At 47.3% G+C, this 20,241-nt stretch overlaps 5 protein-coding genes across 5 annotated transcripts; 2 read left to right on the forward strand and 3 right to left on the reverse strand.

The window, feature by feature from the left end:
* Nucleotides 1-243: 243 nt before the first annotated feature.
* Nucleotides 244-1,978, reverse strand: HD556DRAFT_1236346 (uncharacterized protein; the record flags this gene model as incomplete). Its single annotated transcript, XM_041297818.1, has 3 exons — nucleotides 244-790; nucleotides 849-1,251; nucleotides 1,663-1,978. 3 exons carry the CDS (start codon nucleotides 1,976-1,978, stop codon nucleotides 244-246), a joined length of 1,266 nt encoding a protein of 421 aa, XP_041160825.1.
* Nucleotides 1,979-3,434: 1,456 nt separating this feature from the next.
* On the reverse strand, nucleotides 3,435-4,668 carry HD556DRAFT_403081 (WD40-repeat-containing domain protein). The gene is made up of 3 exons (XM_041310511.1): nucleotides 4,567-4,668; nucleotides 3,706-4,308; nucleotides 3,435-3,648 (listed from the first exon to the last, which is right to left on the reverse strand). Exons 2-3 carry the CDS (start codon nucleotides 4,299-4,301, stop codon nucleotides 3,642-3,644), a joined length of 603 nt encoding a protein of 200 aa, XP_041160826.1. The 5' UTR covers nucleotides 4,302-4,308; nucleotides 4,567-4,668; the 3' UTR covers nucleotides 3,435-3,641.
* A 5,268-nt stretch (nucleotides 4,669-9,936) lies between these two features.
* Nucleotides 9,937-11,060, forward strand: HD556DRAFT_1367108 (uncharacterized protein; the record flags this gene model as incomplete). The annotated part of the gene is made up of 5 exons (XM_041302830.1): nucleotides 9,937-10,209; nucleotides 10,263-10,454; nucleotides 10,512-10,608; nucleotides 10,664-10,832; nucleotides 10,901-11,060. The coding sequence occupies 4 exons, from the start codon at nucleotides 9,937-9,939 to the stop codon at nucleotides 10,828-10,830; spliced, it is 729 nt and encodes a 242-aa protein (XP_041160827.1). The 3' UTR covers nucleotides 10,831-10,832; nucleotides 10,901-11,060.
* Nucleotides 11,061-12,210: 1,150 nt separating this feature from the next.
* Nucleotides 12,211-13,560, forward strand: HD556DRAFT_1367113 (uncharacterized protein). The gene is made up of 4 exons (XM_041302831.1): nucleotides 12,211-12,730; nucleotides 12,779-12,970; nucleotides 13,019-13,115; nucleotides 13,173-13,560. Exons 1-4 carry the CDS (start codon nucleotides 12,455-12,457, stop codon nucleotides 13,349-13,351), a joined length of 744 nt encoding a protein of 247 aa, XP_041160828.1. The 5' UTR covers nucleotides 12,211-12,454; the 3' UTR covers nucleotides 13,352-13,560.
* A 3,883-nt stretch (nucleotides 13,561-17,443) lies between these two features.
* Nucleotides 17,444-19,977, reverse strand: HD556DRAFT_1442566 (uncharacterized protein; the record flags this gene model as incomplete). The annotated part of the gene is made up of 11 exons (XM_041306469.1): nucleotides 17,444-17,537; nucleotides 17,589-17,743; nucleotides 17,800-17,994; nucleotides 18,045-18,183; nucleotides 18,235-18,428; nucleotides 18,485-18,596; nucleotides 18,656-18,790; nucleotides 18,845-18,963; nucleotides 19,017-19,120; nucleotides 19,858-19,896; nucleotides 19,950-19,977. 11 exons carry the CDS (start codon nucleotides 19,975-19,977, stop codon nucleotides 17,444-17,446), a joined length of 1,314 nt encoding a protein of 437 aa, XP_041160829.1.
* Between the last annotated feature and the right edge of the window lie 264 nt (nucleotides 19,978-20,241).

The raw sequence follows: 20,241 nt of genomic DNA on the forward strand, positions 1-20,241 counted from the left end.
GATTGGTGTGATGCTCACATGTGTTCGTAAACTTTCCAGTATTATTCTTTTTGCATGTACATTTCACTCCTAGATTACATGGGAGTATATAGCTAGATTTTATGGTAGTCACATTCGATGGAAACGTCCGTGTTCAAGTCAAGTGGCAGCTTGGGCTGTTCGAACGTCATACTCTCACTTCCGATTACAACAGTGATCCATCAGGTAAGTTAGCATGCCCTGTTACTAGTCAATGAAACCAAACTACAAATGCGGAATAAACCTAGTCCAAGCTACTGTATCGTATACCCCAGTAGGTAGTGATTGTAAGCTCAGAATTATGAGTACAATTAGCGTAATACGTGCAGTTATATATATGAGAGCGGCGATGTGTCCAGGAAGAAATCCGAATATCATCATCAAAGGCCTCCGTCTGTGCATGAATGACAGGGTATCAAGCGAAATAACTACTGGTGCACATATTACCAAAAGGGAGGTTGTGCGCCATAATGTGCTCTGCATGGCTGTGGAAAAGTGATTCCAACCGAGACAGTGTATCCCTCCAAACACCATCCCACTGAAACATCCAATAAGAAGTACAATCTTACCAACACGATACCTAGTCAGTGGGCCCCCGTTGTGGTCAAACTTAAAAACAAAGCCTCTGTCGTAGCCACCTAGGGATGGCACACGACGAGAACGGGCAGCACGGGGGGAAGGATCTACCGCAATGCCCATGAGACAGACAAAGGGATAGATGATATGTCCCCTAATCCGCCTATAGTAGGACCTGGAGATATGGCTAAATTTTCTATTGTAAGAATGCAGATGAATCAGAATAATTTCAGGCAATGATATTGACAACATACTCATAGCGTAACTGGCCTGGCGGAGCTGCAGTTGCTTTCAGATGAACAATATAAGGACGTCCTACATCCTTAGGCTTCTTCCACCACAAAGCATAAGGAATGCAGGTCAAGGCAGCTACTGCCAGAGTGTCAATTTCAAGCAGGGTTATCGGAAGGTTCTGGATGTAACGAGCGACAAGCTGTGCGACAAACCACACCAACTGAAGAATAGCGATGCCTTTGGATAGTCCATCACCCTTACTTCGATCTTCCATCTCTGCCTCTGTGATGACTGGCATGTCCACGGATCCCCTACGAACGAACTCCAGGAGTTCATCGGGAGTAAGAGTAGCTCGCGGCATGCCATCAACGTAGAGCATAAATCCACCCATCCATGCGAAGAACCCATGGGTTATTGTCCATCCTATGAAGGGATTGGTTACATGTTAGTCCTGCATAACTGAAGAGTCCGAGCATATAACTGACGTTTAAACTCTACATATCCAGGAACGCCTAAACTTCTACCCACTTCTGAAACGTCACCGACTAAAATAGTTGGGCTCTCTGATATATCTGGATCATCGCCGAGAGTCGTGGCACTGTGTGCACTAAACGCGTCATTAAAGTCCTCTGCAGCTTCGGCATGAGGGATGTCATGGGCATTTAAAAACTGCCGCGTGGCCCATGTGATCATGAGTTCTGGGGAAATCGACGCTGTGACCATGACTAACCACCGCAGATGTCCTTCCTGGTATAACTCGATCAGCGCCGTGGGTCGCATCATGTCGTACTATTATAATACCCCCGTTGTCCCTAAAGTCCTTTGCAGCATCACGAGCGCTGAAAAACTGCCGCGTAGCCCATGTAATCATGAGTTCTGGGGCGATCAGCGCCATGGCCATGATGAATAGACGACGAGAAGTAATGGCAATTTTGCCCTCGTCCATACCCGGGATGTTAGGATGGACGGCAGTCCATGTGCAGGCAAACAAGGTTAAGCCGCAGCTCAAGAGAATGTCCCACAAGGATCTGGTGTTGCAGGACGGACAGTTGCTAGCATCGAGTATATGGGGACTGGTGTTGTTGAGACTGGAGAGTGAAGCGTAAACGAACGGAACGCATAAGAGAACTGCGCTGGGAAGGAGGGTCATCATGATGGTGAAGTTGAGGACATGGCGTCTGTCCTATTCTCTCAGGCTTTAAGGACAGGTCACTGATGCTGTACCGTATTAACACTAATGGCAGTGAAATACATGACGGCATTGACTGCACTGCCCGGTGCTGAGCGCTCCCCACGGGCGATCCATGAAGCAGTGGCTAAGGCCGCACCCGGACGGTAGTTGGGATGATCGAATACGAGTGTAGAGCAAAGACGCCTTAGACTACATGATGTATGAACGAAAACAGTCACTCATATAAGTTTATATTTATAAAAGGGACAAACTGTCTTCCCTCTATTACATAGTCTGCCTAAGGGAGAACATAAGTTCACGAGCCCTTGGATTTAGGCTCGTTAACTCTGAGTACTGAGTCATTGCAAATTGTCTCACCTCAATTTCTTCCTCGCTTGCTCCTATTCGTCTCAAATATTTTTGTAACCCCATGTAAGTCTCCTCGCCCTCCACTCGTTCGACTTTAAATACTCCACTTCACATCGTGATCACCTTCGACAACACCATGATTCTCGCCAAAAAAAAAAGTGCATGTAACGTTCGATACCTTAGCACGATCTTGGGCAAGTTCAGTTCCTTCAGCGGTTGTAAGACCAGCGACTGGCAGTTCTGCACGCGGTCAAGGACCTGGGGGAAGAGCCATTAACGAATATGGTGAAGGTGGGGAGATGATAAATTGTGCTCTCAACATAGTTGAGGGCGGAATGCACCGTAATCACCTAGGACGCATTTGCAAACTCCTTGATGAAAAATTGTGACTTGCGCACGGAGTTGAAAGTATCTGTGGGCATGAAAGGGTGTTTTATACCTGCTCGCATGCGGCGATCAGCGCGAACCAGACAGAGAGGGTGTAGCGTACGGAGAAGGTAACGATTATGATACTCTGGATGATGTAGACGACTGAGAAATTCCCTGCCGTCTTGAGAGCCATTGGCTATGTGATCGATACAAGCCTAGATAGAACTTTCTGTGAAAAGGCAGCCGAATCTAGCGTCAACAAGTTCAGCGATATTCAGGGTGATCAGGTAGTAGAACAAGACTCACTGGAAGCCTTGTATTCGTTGATTGAGACCAACGCGCTTGGGAGAGAAGGGTGAATTGCAAGACATTTCATTGCCAGGAGTGGGCCTAGTGCGACAGCTTTCTCGCGAATCCAGCGCACACGATGCCTACAGGTGAAAGTCAAAGATAAGGCAGTGATCAACCATTCTTGTGCGGTCTGGTCCATGTGATTGCTGTGGGGAGCTGAAAACTGTGCATCGAAGAGCTATGATAATGTTGCCAACTTGCATAAAGTTACAATATGAAATTTGTGAGAAGCAAATAGAGATTCAGGAATAAGCGTTTCATTGAGTGGCAGACTCGCAAGCCGTGACTGGTTGTCAAAGGAGCTCGCTATGTTTACTAGACCAGAAATGTTCGTGTGTGAAAAGACCAAGCAGCGGTCAGAATAGACTGAATAGTAGTATGATTGATCGAGATGCGAGCACAGCAAAGGTCTAGAACCGAAAGCGAGCGCAGAGTTGAAAATCAAAAAAGAACAGCGCCGTAGTACTTCCATATTATGTAACCGTACACTCCATATCGTACTCGACAAATATCTCTACAAATCAATTTAATTACAGGAACGAGATCATCGCAATCAAGAGCTATGTACAAGAATCGAATTGATTAACTGCGAGGGACAGAAAAAACTGGAGACTCACTTCTTGCGGCAGTGCTGCCAGCGTGTCCCATGTGCCATGCAACTCAAGTCAAGCTCAACACCGCCTCTGGGTATCACTAATACAGTCCGAGGATTATAGAATAGTTTTCGGGAAGCGGGTGGTACCCAGAACAAGAGACGACGATTCGGTCCCATCGCCCATCCATCTTCACCTAGCACAAATGTGTGGTCGTCATAGGAGGTGCCCGCGAGTAGCTCAGCAGTGTCGCGCAGTGCATGTGTCGTTGGGTTTGATGAAAAGGAAATGAAATCGTCGTTTGCAGTGTTGGGTGTGGGGACGACCGGTGTTGGATGCAGGATGCAACTGCAGTGTGAGGATGATGGTGAATAGTCTTCTTCGGTATGGTCCTGCAGTGACTTCCCAATCACCGCATGCCATACTCGGACAGTTCCATCCCATGAAGAAGAAATGATGCGAGTCCCATCCCGCGAGAATGATACTGAGTCAACCACACGAGTGTGCCCCCACAAGGGCTCACCGACTGGCTTGCCTGTTGCTAGATCCCACAGCCGGATAGTCGTATCTTGTGAGCCAGATACAATGCGAGTCCCATCTGGTGAGAACGAGACCGACATCACACTGCTAGTGTGCCCCTCCAAGGGGTCTCCAATAGGCTTCCCCGTTACTGCATCCCACAGTCGGACTGTCTTATCTTCTGAACCAGAAACGATGCGAGTCCCGTCCAGAGAGAACGAGACCGAGTAAACCTCATCAGTGTGCCCGAGGAAAGGCTCACCCACTAACTGCCCCGTCGCTGCGTCCCATAACCGGACGGTCTTATCCTTAGAACCAGACGTGATGCGAGTTCCGTCCAGCGAGAATGAGACTGACCGAACCCACTCAGTGTGCCCCTCCAAGGGCTCACCAACAGGCTTCCCCGTTCCTGCATCCCACAGCCGGACTGTTTTATCGCCCGAACCAGAGACGATGCGAGTCCCGTCCGGAGAGAACGAGACTGAGTTAACCTGACTAGTGTGCCCCAGCAAGGGCTCACCCACTAACCGCCCCGTTCCTACGTCCCACAGGCGGACAGTCTTATCCTTCGAACCAGTCACAATGCGAGTCCCATCCGGAGAGAACGAGACTGAACGGACATGATCAGTGTGCCCCAACAAGGGCGCGCCAATTGGGCGACCTGTAGCTGCGTTCAACAGCTGGACAGTGCCATCCTGAGAACCAGTGGCGAAGCGGGTCCCATCCGGCGATAGCGAGACTGAGGTAATGTAAGTGGAATTGGTGGGCTCACCAACTGGCTTCCCTGTAGATGCATCCCACAGTCGGATAGTGTTATCCGCAGAACCAGTCGCGATGCGAGTCCCATCCAAAGAGAATGAGACTGAGTTGACCCAATTAGTGTGCCCCACCAAGGGCTCGCCCACTGGCTTGCCTGTTGCTAGATCCCACAGCCGGACAGTATGATCATGCGAACCTGTCACAATGCGACCTCCGTCCCGCGAGAACAAAACTGAGCTCACCCGATCAGTGTGCCCCTCCATGGGCTCACCGACAGGCTTCCCCATCGCTACATCCCACAGCCGGACAGTCTTATCTTCCGAACCAGAAACGATGCGAGTTCCATCCAGAGAAAACGAGACTGACATAACCCAATCAGTGTGCCCCAGCAAGGGCTCACCGACAGGCTTCCCCGTTCCTGCATCCCACAGCCGGACAGTTCGATCGTGCGAACCAGAAACGATGCGTGTCCCATCCGAAGAGAACGAGACTGAATTGACCGAACCAGTGTGCCCTTTCAAGGGCTCATCAACTGGCTGCCGCGTTACTGCATCCCATAGCCGTAGAGTCTCATCGTATGAACCTGAAACGATGCGAGTCCCGTTCGGTGAGAACGCAACCGAGTTAACCGACTCAGTATGCCCCAATAAGGGTTCACCAATGGCCTGCCACGTTGCTACATCCCACAACCGGACGGTCTTGTCATACGAGCCAGACACGATACGTGTCCCATCCGGCGAGAATGAAACTGAGCTAACTGACGCAGTGTGCCCCCGCAAGGGCTCGCCTACTGGCTGCCCTGTTGCTGCATCCCACAACCGCACAGTGCGATCATACGATCCAGTCGCAATGCGAGTCCCATCCGGCGAGAAGGAGACTGAGTTAACCCAATCAGTGTGTCCTCTGATCACAGTCTGAACAGCCGTCCAGTTGATATCACGTCCAGATGCTACACGAAGAGAGTTCGGAAACCGTGCAGAAAACGTTTTGGATAGTGCAGAGTTGAGAGGAGAGAATGGAAGTGCTGATACATAGAGATGAGGTGTGCTGTGCAGGATGATGCCGGCGAAGAGTTGAATGAATCTCTGCACGTCTATTGCAGCGGACGAGGCATCTTCATATCCGGTGTGACCCTGTGATTGCGATTGCGCGTTAGTGGGCATGTGATCTGACGCTCAATAACCATGTGCTCACCTTCAACCACTTGGCAATATGTGGAAGGGCGGGGACTGCGCCGCTGAGCGCACTGATGAGGCAGAGTACTTCGAGCCAGAAGAACAGTCGCTCATGGTCGAGGAATGATTTTATTTCTGTGGCTAGTTCTGAATCGAACTTAGTGGCTTGTACGTGTGAAAGCCAGAATCGACAGGCATATGATAGATGTGGGGGGATGCGCTTTTCAACTCGTTCTTGCAGATCGGGATCTTCAGAGTTGGGAAGATAAGATGATTTTAAATCGCAGATATTGAAGGAGAGTCCATCTTTCATCACTCCAAGTGAGGCGAAAGCAAGGTTACGTTGAACGTTCGGCACGTCGACGAAGAACTCTCCAGCGTGTGATTGATCTGTCAGGAAATCGCGAAAGGATGCATGAAGAGGTCGGATTGGGGTGGATGAGTTGGTGGTGCCGCTAAGGAGGGATCCCATATGTTCCACTATGACCTCCACTTTGTAACGCTCGCTTTCATCTCGAAAATGGCTTCGCATGACATTCAGGGAATTCAAAGGGAGGGGTTCGGCTGTGCCAAGAATTTGTCCCATCACGGAACGAAACGCCGCTAGCTGTGTTTGCTGAGACTTGAGGCTTGCGTGTCTATCCTTTGGCATGATCTGGGTGAGAATGAAGTCATACATATCATACAACAGGTGCTCCCGTTCGACAGGATCGCGCGATACTATGACATTGAAGAACCGAACCGAAGATGAGCCGGGAGGAGGTGCTTCGATGTATTTACAAGCAAGACGTGCCCACTCGAAAAGACCATCAGCTTTCTTGGCCAGGGCTGTGAACTCTTTGCTCCCAAAATCTGGAAGCCCTTCTAATTTCTCCGATACGTAGGTGCAGATATCGCGTTCTGCCACTTCTAATGGAATGTTGTCCATAGAAATCTCTCGCATGTGTTGAGCGCCTGCAAACGAATTCCGAATGTCGCGAAGCGGGCGGGAGGTGACTAAGATCCGGAAGTTTTTTGGGAGTTTCGTGATATGGGTGATGGTTGGGTCTCGAAGTTTACCGGAAAGAATGCGAAGAATGTCACTGCGTGTCTCCACTGCCTCGCCACTTTCGTCCAGTGCGTCGATAACAATCACGACGGGCCCCACGGGTGACTCAGAAAGCTTCCCTAACGGTTCTACGAGAAGCTTCTGCCACTGCTGTACGACATCCGGTGTATTCTTGAGCGCAGTCTGGTTCTTGACTGCATGCGCTAACGCTCGTCTCATCTCCGGATGACGGTCAGCCAGGTCTCGCGCGATAGTGCTGAAAACCTTTTTGTGACGATCCTCCGTGTTTCGGTCGAAGCAGTAACAAGCACCAAGTCCGCCCACCCCGATGAACGAGCTGGCGATCGTGTGAGCAATGGATGATTTACCCGTTCCGGCAGGTCCGGATAGCCATAGCACCCGTGGAACATCGTCTCCGCTGTCATTGATCCACCCCATGATGTTGGAGAGAATGTCAGTGCGTGTCTCTTGCAGGCATCGCTTCCTAGTATCTAGTCCTGCAGCCTCCGCATAAGCCATACCACTGAATTCCAGTATTTCGCCTATAGAAGTATGAATGGATGGCGAGTCAGAAGCAAATACAATACTTACTTGTATCGTGAATATAGGTGGCTACGTCGCGAGTGACTTGATCGCGGAAGTTTTGCATGAGCGCATCCAACACATTGTTATACTGTTGTATCGTATCGTTTGTTTCCGAGATGATGTTCTTTCCGAGTCTCTCCCCTATGATAAGAATGAAAATCTGCCAAGTGTAACGACTTGTTGGTGACTCACAAAAGCTTTTCTTCTCTGAATAGTCCCTGATGAAATTGGCGCATTCTATGGTCTGCTGAGAGATCTGTCCAAAGATGTCCTTCATTGACGAAATCTTGAGAAGCGTGTCGTCTTGCGTTATGAAGCCATACACTTGACCCAACTTCTTGTAGAGGTCAATTACCGCTTCGTCACGATCCGCTTGAGCAAGAATTATCTGCGTGCAGAATAAGTGAGCAGGAAGTACGAATAACGGCAAGAAAACGTACTTTTGATGCGCAAGAAAGCACGCCCAATGCCATCTTTGCATACGGATGCACCTGCAGGACGTTGTTAGTCTAGTTCTAAAGAGGAAGAGAGAGAAAATACCTCTGCTATCGTCCCGATCACAGTGTCGAATATCCTGAGAGGTTGAAGATAAGTGGTCTCTATACTGTCTACATAATCGAGTGCTGCTGATCCATTTTTGCCTGCGGACAATACGGGTCTCGCACGTCCCCGAAGTGATTTCATCTGATCTGCACTATGACCGGCATCCTGAAATGCCTTATTCACAGATTGGAAATCGGCACCTTGTTGCACAACAGCAGAAGTATCCTGAGCCCGGTGTAGCCAGTAGAAGTTAGACAGAGAGCAGACGTCGGAATGTCACCTACCTGAACGGGGTCGCGGCTGCGCAAATTCTTCGAGAGCTTGTGTATGATCTCAGTCTGATCCCAATACAACTCGGTTGCTCGACTTACAGGAACCTTCTTCGTTACACCATCCTTGACCTTGCTCAGAAACCGATGAACTTTGTTTGGCGGTTGGACCTGGACAAATGGGGCATCACAGTCAGTGTTTGACAGTGCGATGGGCAAGTGATGCACATGAGCAACATACCGAGCTTCCGCGAGCAACTGCTGTGGTGTCTGGAGGAACTGGGCTTGAGTCCGTTAATTGACTGATGTTGCTCATGGCGAATAGTTAAAGATCAGTGTGGGCGAAGTAGGCGTTGAACGAGAAGAGTGGGTAACAACGTCGTCTAAATATGATGTCAGGCCTTGACCGCAAGCCTGGAGGCGATGCTTATTTGCTACTGTGTTGACTAGCGTTAAGCATTGGGCAGGCTTGGAGCAGGCGCTATGTAACTCCATGAGATGCCAGGAAGTTGAAACGTTGAAGGAACGACCGTGTTTACCGTTTGTCTAGCTATTGACGATGGAGGTCCTAGTGATTTAGTTATAGTCACTGAGAACGTTCGCGCTTTTGACAAATCTGTGTTAGAGTTGCCCGAAAACAGCAATGTTCAATCGATCATCTAAATTACATCATGACCTGTCTCTGGTTTCAGTGTTTTCTGTTTTGATTATCACAAGTGCATTCTACCTACATGAGCATTTGTGTCTTTAGAATTTCTCCCAATCAAACTAGGCTGGTATATCTGGTTATCATTAATGGGCGCGAACGTTCCATGTACTTCTGCTGCCGCATCTAAAAGCCTTACAAACAAACGCCGTCACAGTAAATACCGGTGTCCGGCAACGCCCGCCCGCAGTGATTAATTTTTCTGGTTCCAACGTTCCAACTGTACGCATCTTGATACATGCAGGCAAGAGGCTGTACATGTATGCATGCGGATTTAGATGTGAGTGCCGATCCCAACTACAATGTTCGATGGAGACTTGCTAATTATTTTGCATAGAGACCCGTTGCCTTTCATCGTATCAATAACATGTAGCTACCTCAGCAGGTTTCGTGAACAATGAACATGCTTCATTTCTGCAACGATCCATTATGTGAATACCTTCTCCTTAGCGATGGGCGACATCTTGATCCTAAACGAAGGGCTTTTGTGCGCCAAGGTACGCCAAATGTACCCTTGACCTTGTATTAGGCATGCCGATAGATGCATATATAACGCAGCTTCAACACTTCCAAATTATCACAAGCTCACAGAACGTAGCATAACCAACCTCCACTGCAGGCCTTTGGCTAACCTTCCTTCTCCTCCGACAGATGCCCAAAGAAATCACATATAACGAGAACTCAGTTCTTATACAAAATTCCAAATCACAAGAAACCGGTGAACACTCATGCGAGGATATGCCACCCCAATGGCAGCCCCCACCGAGACCAATAGCGAGGCGCTGTTTCATTATTCTTTGCTATATTTTTGTGGCAGACTCGAACCTTGAAAGTTTTTGGAAGAGAATCAGTAGAGACTCCTCGAAGGGCTGGAAAGACTATCATGCCGAATATTTTGACTTCCTTAACCGCATAAGCACCGTGGTAAGTGGTACTATACGGTCATCGGGTTGACCAAATTCTAAATGCCTTACCAGCAAGGACTGCTGCTCACAACGTCAGCTGTCTTCATCTCAACCGCAGCCCCGTTATCTATCCTAAATTATGCTGCGGACATTCCATACGCATGTTTGTCTGAGTCGCTCGTCTTCGCTTTGTTCGGGCTGTTCCTGCAGTTATTTGTCTCTGCCTACTTGGGACCACGATATAAACGCGCAAAAACATTGGAGGTGAGTAACCCCCTGTTAAAACTACATATTCCCAGTGAATGTACCCATGAAACTTAGGAACTCAAAGAGAAACGTTGGATGATCTTTTGTCACCTTTTCAATTTAGCTCTCCCAGCTCTTTTCTTTAATGCTTCTTTAGGTTGGCTCTTAGCGGGTGCGATTTTGACTGTTCGTTCGAACCGATGGCACTGATACCTTTATATTTCCAGCGATCGTGATCACCGGGTGCATGTCACAATCACTCCTAACTCGTATTCTCACAATTATCACCGTCCTTGCTCTTGTCTTGGTGGAATTTTTGTCCTTCGTGATTCTACCTCCATTTCGAAAATTTTGGGCAGTGTCATTATGGGGTGTTCACCATGACAGACATTGAGGGTACGGGACGGTTCTATCGCTTTATTCAGCCTCTTTACGATGTGCGCGCTTATCTCTGTCTTTGACAGTTGTACTACGACCTCCAAATGTACATGGTATTAGCATGCCTTCCCGATGTATATTTATTATATCCCATTCACTCCTGTATATCTGTTATAATCTTGATCAGATTCACGTTTTCGGTTCAGTGTTGCGCATGACTTTCGTTCTTGTCCAGGAAAATGGCGCTAACGCTTCTACAAGCTCCCAGCTGACGACAGGTGATTCCACTGTGAATGGTCATCCCACTTGAGCAAGCCATACCCCCTCATTCATGGGATGCCACGATGCACGTACACATCGCTGGACACTTTTGGACTTGGACTCCGGTTTACTTTCTCCCAAACGTGGCATGACACCAAACACTGACGTATCATAACAGCGCTCAAAGATTCCTCTGCCAGTCCGTGGCATATTCTACCGCTGCACACTCCTATCTGTATATGCGTTCCTTGTCGAACAAGTACATGCAATGTCAAGGTTTGCACGTTGACCTCGGTTGTTGTATCCGACAGAATGCCAAATAGTCCCGTACCTTCTAAAGTGGCTAGAGGATGGAAGACCGGATACACTCAGCGGTAATAAGGTTAGTACAGCCTGGCAAGAACGGTTGGGAATACTGTGTCAGCTGAGGATAAGAGCACGTAGAATCAAACAGGACACGCGAGCAATACGAGCATGCTGTCAATACAACAGTCATGAAGGGTAAAATTCTTCCTGCGTCGAGCAGCTTTTGTCAACGATGATTGGTATGAATGGGTGATTGGAGCCTGTTGTCCATTTTGCTCGTATGAACTGGGCATTTCATGTTTGCATCGAACTTCAGCATTTCTGACTTGGGTGGTGTCTGCGAAGCACTGGTACAAGTCTGGGCATACCCTGCACCATTCCAGTCTCCAGAATGAGGTTACTCGTTATTGAAACATTTCTCCACTCGCCAGTTCAGGAAGGCCATTAAGTACGTGGTGACGACCTAGCCATCTTCTAACCATTTATTACGTTTGCACGTGTTCATTACTCACAGGCTCATGCTCATCAAACACGCCATCAAAATTCATACAGTGTTGCTAATGTGATGTATAAGTCAAATGGCAGCCTGTTATCGGGTTCGAATTTGCCCGAGTCACAAGTCCTCACATTTTAGATTTATGACGATGATCCCAGACTCGGAAGAACATGCAAGTGATTACGGCGATGCAATGAAACTGCAAATGTGGAATATATTATACTCGATCCAGATCACTGTATCGTGCACTGTACCACTGGCAGGATTACCTCGGCCTAACCTCGGCATGTTTCATGAATTCGAACACGCTTCGATTCATTATGTAAGTGATATCATTTCCTCGGCACCCGTTGACCCAAATGAAGGGCTTTTGTGCACCGTGACCAAGGTCACTAGATGCTACCCTTGGCATTTGAAGTAGTGCACATGTTGGGCACGCTGGTGGATGTATATATATATAACGCAGCCTCGGCCCTCAACGTTCAACACTTTCCTGCAGGCTCATAGAGCGTACCATACTAACCAACCTCAACCACAGGCTTTTACTAAGGCTTTTACTGATCTTCTCCTCCAATAGATGTCCAGAGAAATCACACACAGCGAGAACTCACGTCTTACGCAATGTTCCAAATCACAAGAACCCGAAAAACAGCCAGATCCCATTACTATGCCAACTGAATGGGAGCCCCCATTGGCGCCAATACCAAGGCGCTGTTTCATCATCCTTTGCTATATTTTCGTGGCAGACTCGAACCTTCAAACTTTCTGGAAGAAAGTCAGTAGAGACTCCTCGAAGGGCTGGGAGGACTATCATGCCGAATATTTTGACTTCCTTAACCGCATAAGCACCGTGGTACGTGCCATAGTCATCGAGTTGACTGAATTCTAAATGCCTTACCAGCAAGGACTGCTGCTCACAACGTCAGCTGTCTTCATCTCAACCGCAGCCCCGTTATCTATCCTAAATTATGCTGCGGACATTCCATACGCATGTTTGTCTGAGTCGCTCGTCTTCGCTTTGTTCGGGCTGTTCCTGCAGTTGTTTGTCTCTGCCTACTTGGGACCACGATATAAACGCACGAAAACATTGGACGTGAGTAACCCCTTGCTGAAATACATATTCCCAGTAAATGAAACATAGGAACTCAAAGAGAGACGCTGGATGATCTTTTGTCACCTCTTCAATTTAGCTCTCCCAGCTCTGCTCTTCAATAGTTCTTTAGGTTGGCTCTTAGCGGGTGCGCATTTGACTGTTCACTTGAACAATGATGGCACTGATACTTTTATGTTTTCAGCTATTGTCATCACCGGGTGCATGTCACAATCACTCCTGACTCGTATTCTCACGATCACCACCGTTGCTGCTCTAGTCTTGGTGGAATTTCTATCCTTCGTGGTTTTGCCTCCATTTAGAAAATTTTGGGCGATTGCATGGTGGGGTGTTCACTCTCATAGATCTGGATATCAAGGATAGGATGTTTCTATCGCTTCGCTTATTTCTGTCCTTGAGAGTTTCATTACAGCCACGTGTTAAGTATTAGCATGCCTTTCCGTTGCATATCTCTTCCATCCCCTCCACTCGTGTATATCCATTGTAATCTCGATCAGATCTATGTTTTCGATTCGATTTAGTGCGCGACTTCCGTTGTGCAGGAAAGTGGCGTTGGCGCTTCCACAAATCTCCCAATTGACGACAGGTTCTCCCACTTTGACTTTTTATGTAGCGTTCAGGGCTGAGAATCAAGCCTCACTTGGACGGTACGTGTCAATTACACATATGCGCGTTTTTCTAGTACTTACAGAGTCTCACACGAACATTTCCCGAGTACACAAGGCATTCAAGATATGAGCATAGTTTGTCTTCTCTGAAAAACTTCCTGTCTCTTCAGAGATGCTTTGGGTAATAAAATCGCCATGCAGCAGTGCTGTGCAGTCACATCTGCCATTGCTCCTTGGGTTGTTAGCGCTCGTGTGGTGGAGGTAAGTCACACGTGTATTCGAACTTTCTGTGCTATGACTGAGATAAGTGGTATTGTGCCATCAGGTCGCAGGCGCAAATTGCGATCAACATGAGGCAGCATCAACTCTTTCGGTTGCCTTGATTTTCCCGCAATCGTTCCTCGCTCAGAGAAGTCGGTTACCACCTTACTGTTGTTCGTGACTAACCCAAGTCAGACTACTCGAGTTGCTAGTGGGTACTCACGGTCATCACGGCCACATACTACCCCAGATGAGAGCTTTTTCGACAAATTTCCATGCAAGTAGGACTCGGATGCTCCAGAATCCTTTATTTCATGACATATGCTGCTTCGTATTCACCCAGTGCGGTCATCTGCACTAATTGACGATCTCTTTAAAGAAAGAAACACCTTGGAAGAGCTGCATCGTCGATATCTGACCAAACTCAGTCAAGTGAGTACCGTGGTGAGTCGATCATCCATTCAAATTGGTCGCACTAACGTGTTCTTGCAGAGCTGTTTTTATCTCCACGAACCCAGCACTTCTGAATGATGACAATTGCATCTTCAACTCCTGTTTGGCAGAGTCGCTTGTCTTCTCGTTGTTTTGGGCATTGTTTCAGCTGAAGGTATCTGCCGCTGGAATGCTTTTTCGAAAACGTAGTGCTGCAGAAGCACGTCATCGCATTCAATCCATTGTCAGTGTGGCAGGCCAGAACTGACCTCACCAAACTCTTGCTATATACTATCGTGATAGTTGACGCTCAGTGTTATAGACTTGGTAGAACAGGTTTGTCTTGCGTACGTGTGATCTTGGGCAACTGCCAGCGAATGTTTAGGCAGAATCTATTTCCTCCGTTCATTTTGCTCGGTTGTGCCTGGTCCACGGCAGAACTCACACGGAGGGAGGATGGAAGAACCTGACAGAACTCCAGGGTATCCAGCCGAGACTCGCAGAGATATCATTTAGATCTTATAACACAATTTGAATTCATTAGAACATGAAAAACGACGTCCCTAAAATAAGATGGTGTACGCTGGAGCCTGAAGGATGCTTTGTGTCGCTGTTTTAATCAATTCTGAGATCTACCTACTCAAGGTCTTTGCTGTGACGATCCTCTGAGTCAATTGCAGGTGAAACAATCCCAGCACAACACAATCTACGCGACGGTGCAGTCTCTCAGTTGTGTCCTTTCACTTGCACTCCATCCAACACTCGCTCGATGAAGAGAATCACTCTCCCCTTGATGGAAAGTACCGCACATGCACATTGCAGTAATATTAAACCTCTTTATCTTTATCTTTGTTGCCCCAATGTTGCCCCCTTTTTGCACTTTTTTCATCATCCATGACACGCGCTCCCATATGACCTTGGGGGTCGACTATATACCAGATCTGTCACGAATCACGATCGGCAACAAAGTGACGTCTCGTTGGCTCCATCACACACACAAAGAGAGGCCATGAGCTAGTCCTCGAGGCCAACGTTAGACGAACAGATTCAAGATTGTCTGCGCAGTGCGTTCCATCTTCGTATGACCTCCCGATAGTATTAATCTTAACAACAATGATCGCTTGTTTTGACAGCCTCTCGAACTCAAGCTTAGTGGGCGACGAGCAAGACTAGGCACGGTCGCTTTCATACAAGTTCAAACATCCACTTTGTCCAGAAACAATTGTACTGATTGACTCCGAACTATGTATTGCACCATCAACAATGATACCAAAGCGAAAGTAGAAACATGACTCACTATCGCGATGTGCCGCTCGGGTCGCTGGCTCAAATTTGAACCTACATGCAGTCCTTGCCTCCATGCTAAGGCGCACAGGTCAATCATGTGCTTGAATCCTGGTTGCACAGCGACCTGTACACACTCACGTAATTATCTTCGCAAACCATGAAATCGCAGCAATCATCATCTACTTTGCAAGTTGTTGAACTACATGCGCTGCCACCAACAGACATAGATGTTGTCAAAGCAACAACAACGGCGAGGAAGGAGAAACGCATTTTCTGTGCGAGGTGATATGGAATCTTCTGAGGGCGATCTCGAATGATATCTCTGAGAATAGTGGAACACCGTAGGACAACGGCCAGCTTTTATATCCTGCGTATGCTGGGCACGATTCTGATCGATTTGGCAGAAACGTTATTGCTGTAAGATGGCGGAAATTTCGGTAGAACCTGGGGCCAATAGCGTGTTCAATTGCTTACGACCCTGATATCACAACCTGCCATTACTGGGACTGAACACATTTGAAATACTCGGCCAAATTTCTGCAAACCTTCGACAAGACAGCGTCGTAAAAACCGTGGAGGCTGGGGAGTCCACCTACCGTAGACATGCTCACATGCATACTCATGAAGAGTTCGGCATTGTTGTTGAGACTGCACGGAATCTTGAAGCATCCTTCGCGTGCACACCTCCGCTCTCGACCAAGATTCGTGATGTAAATAGCCTTCTTTCTCGTCCAGAAAGTATCTCTGGCTGACGACGTTGCTGCTGAATTTGTGGCTCTCGAAAAGATGAAGAGCACTGAAGAAGTTCAGAGCATTGGTGAAGTTGAAGTGCTCCAGGAGATGCTTTTGATTTCGACGAGTTTGATTAGGTCAAAACAAGGAATAACACCACAGGCTAAGTGTTCTAGCTAATGAGTCGACTGTTGATAACCACCACTTAAACATAAATTTTACGACCAACTCTTATACTCACCTTACAAACTGTCTAACACCTACAATTAGTAAAATCACGGCACGTCAGTCTGTAAACTCATAAATAGTATTATACGTTTAAGTCCTGTGGCCAATGACTAGGGTGATGAGGATGATTTAGCTTCCCTTTCATTCATATTGAAACTAGCGACTTACTTCTGTGCAATATCATTTTGGCTACAGATCCGTAAAGCCACAACTTGGCCACAGGCGTCTTCGATATGACACAATTATGGTATAACGTCCAAAAGTTATGACTCACCAGTAAGTAGCATCTCGCTGTGAATCGGTACTTTTGACTTCGTATGTCATTTGTTGGAGCAGTGGATATCATATGGCGGCAATTAGATACACCTAGTCTATTCATTTGATAATAGATACTACATTATAATCCTAAATGTGATGGCCCGTTTGTTGCAATCTGTCACATGAGTCAAGCTGTAGTAACCATAGATCAGTAGCCAAACTTATGCCCTCTCAATATATGTTTCAAACTATTTTTACTGTGGCGCATCTCTTGCACTTACTTCGTTCTGATGCACGATTTCAATCTCAGGCAGTAATCACATATATTTCATAAACAGTGATGAAAAGTAAAGGTTTCCCAGACACCTCCAGGGTATATGTATTGGCTGTCATTCAATGTCTCAATTGTGTAGCCTCGCCATGTTACACAATTAGGTCTACATGGGGGATACACGATGCTATGGCAGCAATGTGCCGTGTGTGACAATTCCAGCTTCGTTTGTCACTCTAAATCCATGCCATTCATTTGCGTTTCTGTTCAATTTTGATTATTTTAGAATAGCTGCGCATCCATTATACTGATCCCACAATGTAAATTATTGTGTACATAGATAATACAGATAGGTAGTACATGCATTAGTAAAACGTATCACTGGCAGCGTCTGGCAGAAGTGTTAGCAACAGAGTATTGCGCTACATTCTGAGGCAAGTAAGTAGATACATTGCGAGCCCCAAAGACCTTTCTACAAAGTGTAAGAAATGTACGAACAACAGAAAGCTTACAACACACTCACCTGTTCCACCAAACAAGAAGAGAGTCGATGGAAGCTTTGGCGGCAGATGTAGGTGGATGCTCGAAGTAGTCGATGATGTAGATATAAAACTGACGATGATCAAACTCATCATCAACGATATGCCAGGCACCACAGCTTGATAAGGCAAATCGTAACTGGGATTCCAGGTCCCTTCAGTTATCATCGTGTCTAAGAAATTTATTAAACTTACTTGGACTGCTGAATAGGCGATGGCTCGCGGTTGAACTGAGCGCATTCCTAATATTGTCGCAATGTTGGACCGGGTGCGCCGTTCACCTGAGGTCCTAGACCGCTTGTGCGATGATTCCTGGTAGCCCAGGGGTTCTTCTTCGTCAGGTCGTATCTCCCCAGCAGAGCTGGGGGATGTAAAAATATGTTTGAAAGTCTGTGCCAATAGGTGAGTACAATACCTTGAAAGCAGATACTAATACCCACCCTGACGAGCCAAACACTTTTGAACAGCCCTTTCGTTGGGTCGTCAGGGTCATATTTGCCGTTACTATACAAAAATGCCGGCCATGAATGAGCAGTGACTTGGAAGTCAGGTTCGTAGTTTCGTATCCCTTCCTTCGTTCTATGGCTATAATCAGTATGAGGTGTAGTAAGCCGGTTAGTGAGGTCATACCTTGGATTGGCCCAATGGAAATCCACAGGACATAGAAGTTCCCCGGTCGCATCATGATAAAATCCACGTCCGGACTTGTCGACTGAAGAGATTGGTGGGTTGGGGGTAGGACGGCTCTCATTGAGCCACGAAGCCACTGTTTTCTTCAAAGAACTAGCATCATCGCCCCGTGCTGAATCGGCACCTTTATTGAGCTGAATTCAATTGGGTTTAAACATTGATGTGACTACTTGCATGACGGACAACTTACCTTTTGATAAGCAACGTTGAGCTGATATCCGTCACTTTGAGAGTTGATAAGGCTGCGGACACATGGAACCCAGCGAAGTAGCTGTTGAAATGACTGATAGGTTCGTTCCTCCCTAGAATATTGAAAACAGGATCAAACCAACCGACTGAAGTACTCGAGCATAATACCCACTCTTCCGTGTGTTGGTCATCTTCATCACATAGAGCGCTCCTTCGATCGTGCTCTCCGATAAGGTCCTCAACCCTGTCAGTTAAGCTCACGAGGCGCCGGATGGCTCGGCCAGCGGGGACATATATATCACCATGGCTATTGGACATCAGCTGCGTCAGATACATATAGCAATCCATGTTAGTACAACACCTTTTGTTGCGATGGCTTTCTCCCTGCAGCTCAGCATTTTGCTCTTCTAGAGCAGCAATGCGCCGTTTGAGAGCGTTATGGGTTGCATTAGGTGAATTGTTGTCAGAAGGACTCGGAGACTGCGACATGGGTAATAGGAACTTGAAGGAAAAAACGAGGGTGATTGACGTACCCAAGATGAAAGCTTTTCAAGCACCAATATTTGAAATTGATGTGGAGCAAGATTTACGGATGTAGAACAAGATTTACGCTCATCAGAGCCGCTAACGGGAAGGACTGCAATGGAACCATGGCCAGATTACGATACGCGCGGGGACTAAAGTCAAATAATTAATAAAATGCTCCACTCTGTTTGAATGGAGCAGACCATGATATCGTTATATGGACCCTTGTGGCGTTTCCGAAAAGAACGGAAATGTGGTGTCAGAGCAAAGGGGTATTGAGCGCAAGCGAAACTCTGAGTTGGATCTCATTGCGGAACTTGTAGCGTCATTGTAATGTCATGGTGGGTCCATGCAAAGGCTCATCACTGACATCAAAGGTGGTCGTGGGCAATAACGAGACAAAGTCAACTAGCAGCAAACAATATCAGAACGATGGAGCGAATCGGAAGCAAGACTCACATCTGTTATACCTTTTGTTGCCAATTTGTCAGGCATTCCCAGCCTGAAGCGCGGAGCAACTGTGAAATAAACACTAGTATAAGAGTATAAGCCTGCTTGATGGTGAGGGACAACTTGAAGAGCATGTCCGATACACGTTTGCAATAGCAGTGCAGAACACGTCTAGAATGCAGGAGGATGCGAGTCGACGTATTCAAGTTTCATGACCAGCTGCCGTATCCGAGACTCGACGGTTCCTGCCCTGGACGTTCGGACTTGCAGACTTGCCGTACATCGGAAGGAACTCTTACCAATTGATCTGCAGATCTGCAGTGCCAGTTGATGCGATAACTTGAAGGTTTTATCGATACTTATGGAAGAAGTCGGTTTTCTGGAAAAGTTCTGACCAACTTGCTGTCCCGACAATAACATTGTCCACGATGTCTGCTCCTATGTGATCTTGAGAATACCACAAAAGACAGAATTACGAGGAGGACACTCACCTTTCTTGAACTCTTCGGTGACAATCATCTGTGTCATTCCTAACGACTTCATCCCAATGTTGAGTAGACTGCGCCAATGTCTTTATCCTATCGAGTGCAGGAGCTGCTACGGGAAGGAGTGATGAATATAGCATTTGGACGAACGTTTCCGTGGGTCGAGGAAGCGGAATCGTTGAGAAAAGCAAGAGCAACCTAGCTCAGAAGGTCAGCAATTAAGGCCTGAACGCAGACGGGAAGAACAATTCTGACTGAAATTCAGTGTAACCCCCAAATCAGCCAGTCCTCTCGCTCG

The sequence above is a fragment of the Suillus plorans genome (assembly GCF_016647745.1).
Source record: "Suillus plorans strain S12 chromosome Unknown HD556scaffold_24, whole genome shotgun sequence".
NCBI classification, from domain to species: Eukaryota; Fungi; Basidiomycota; class Agaricomycetes; order Boletales; family Suillaceae; genus Suillus; species Suillus plorans.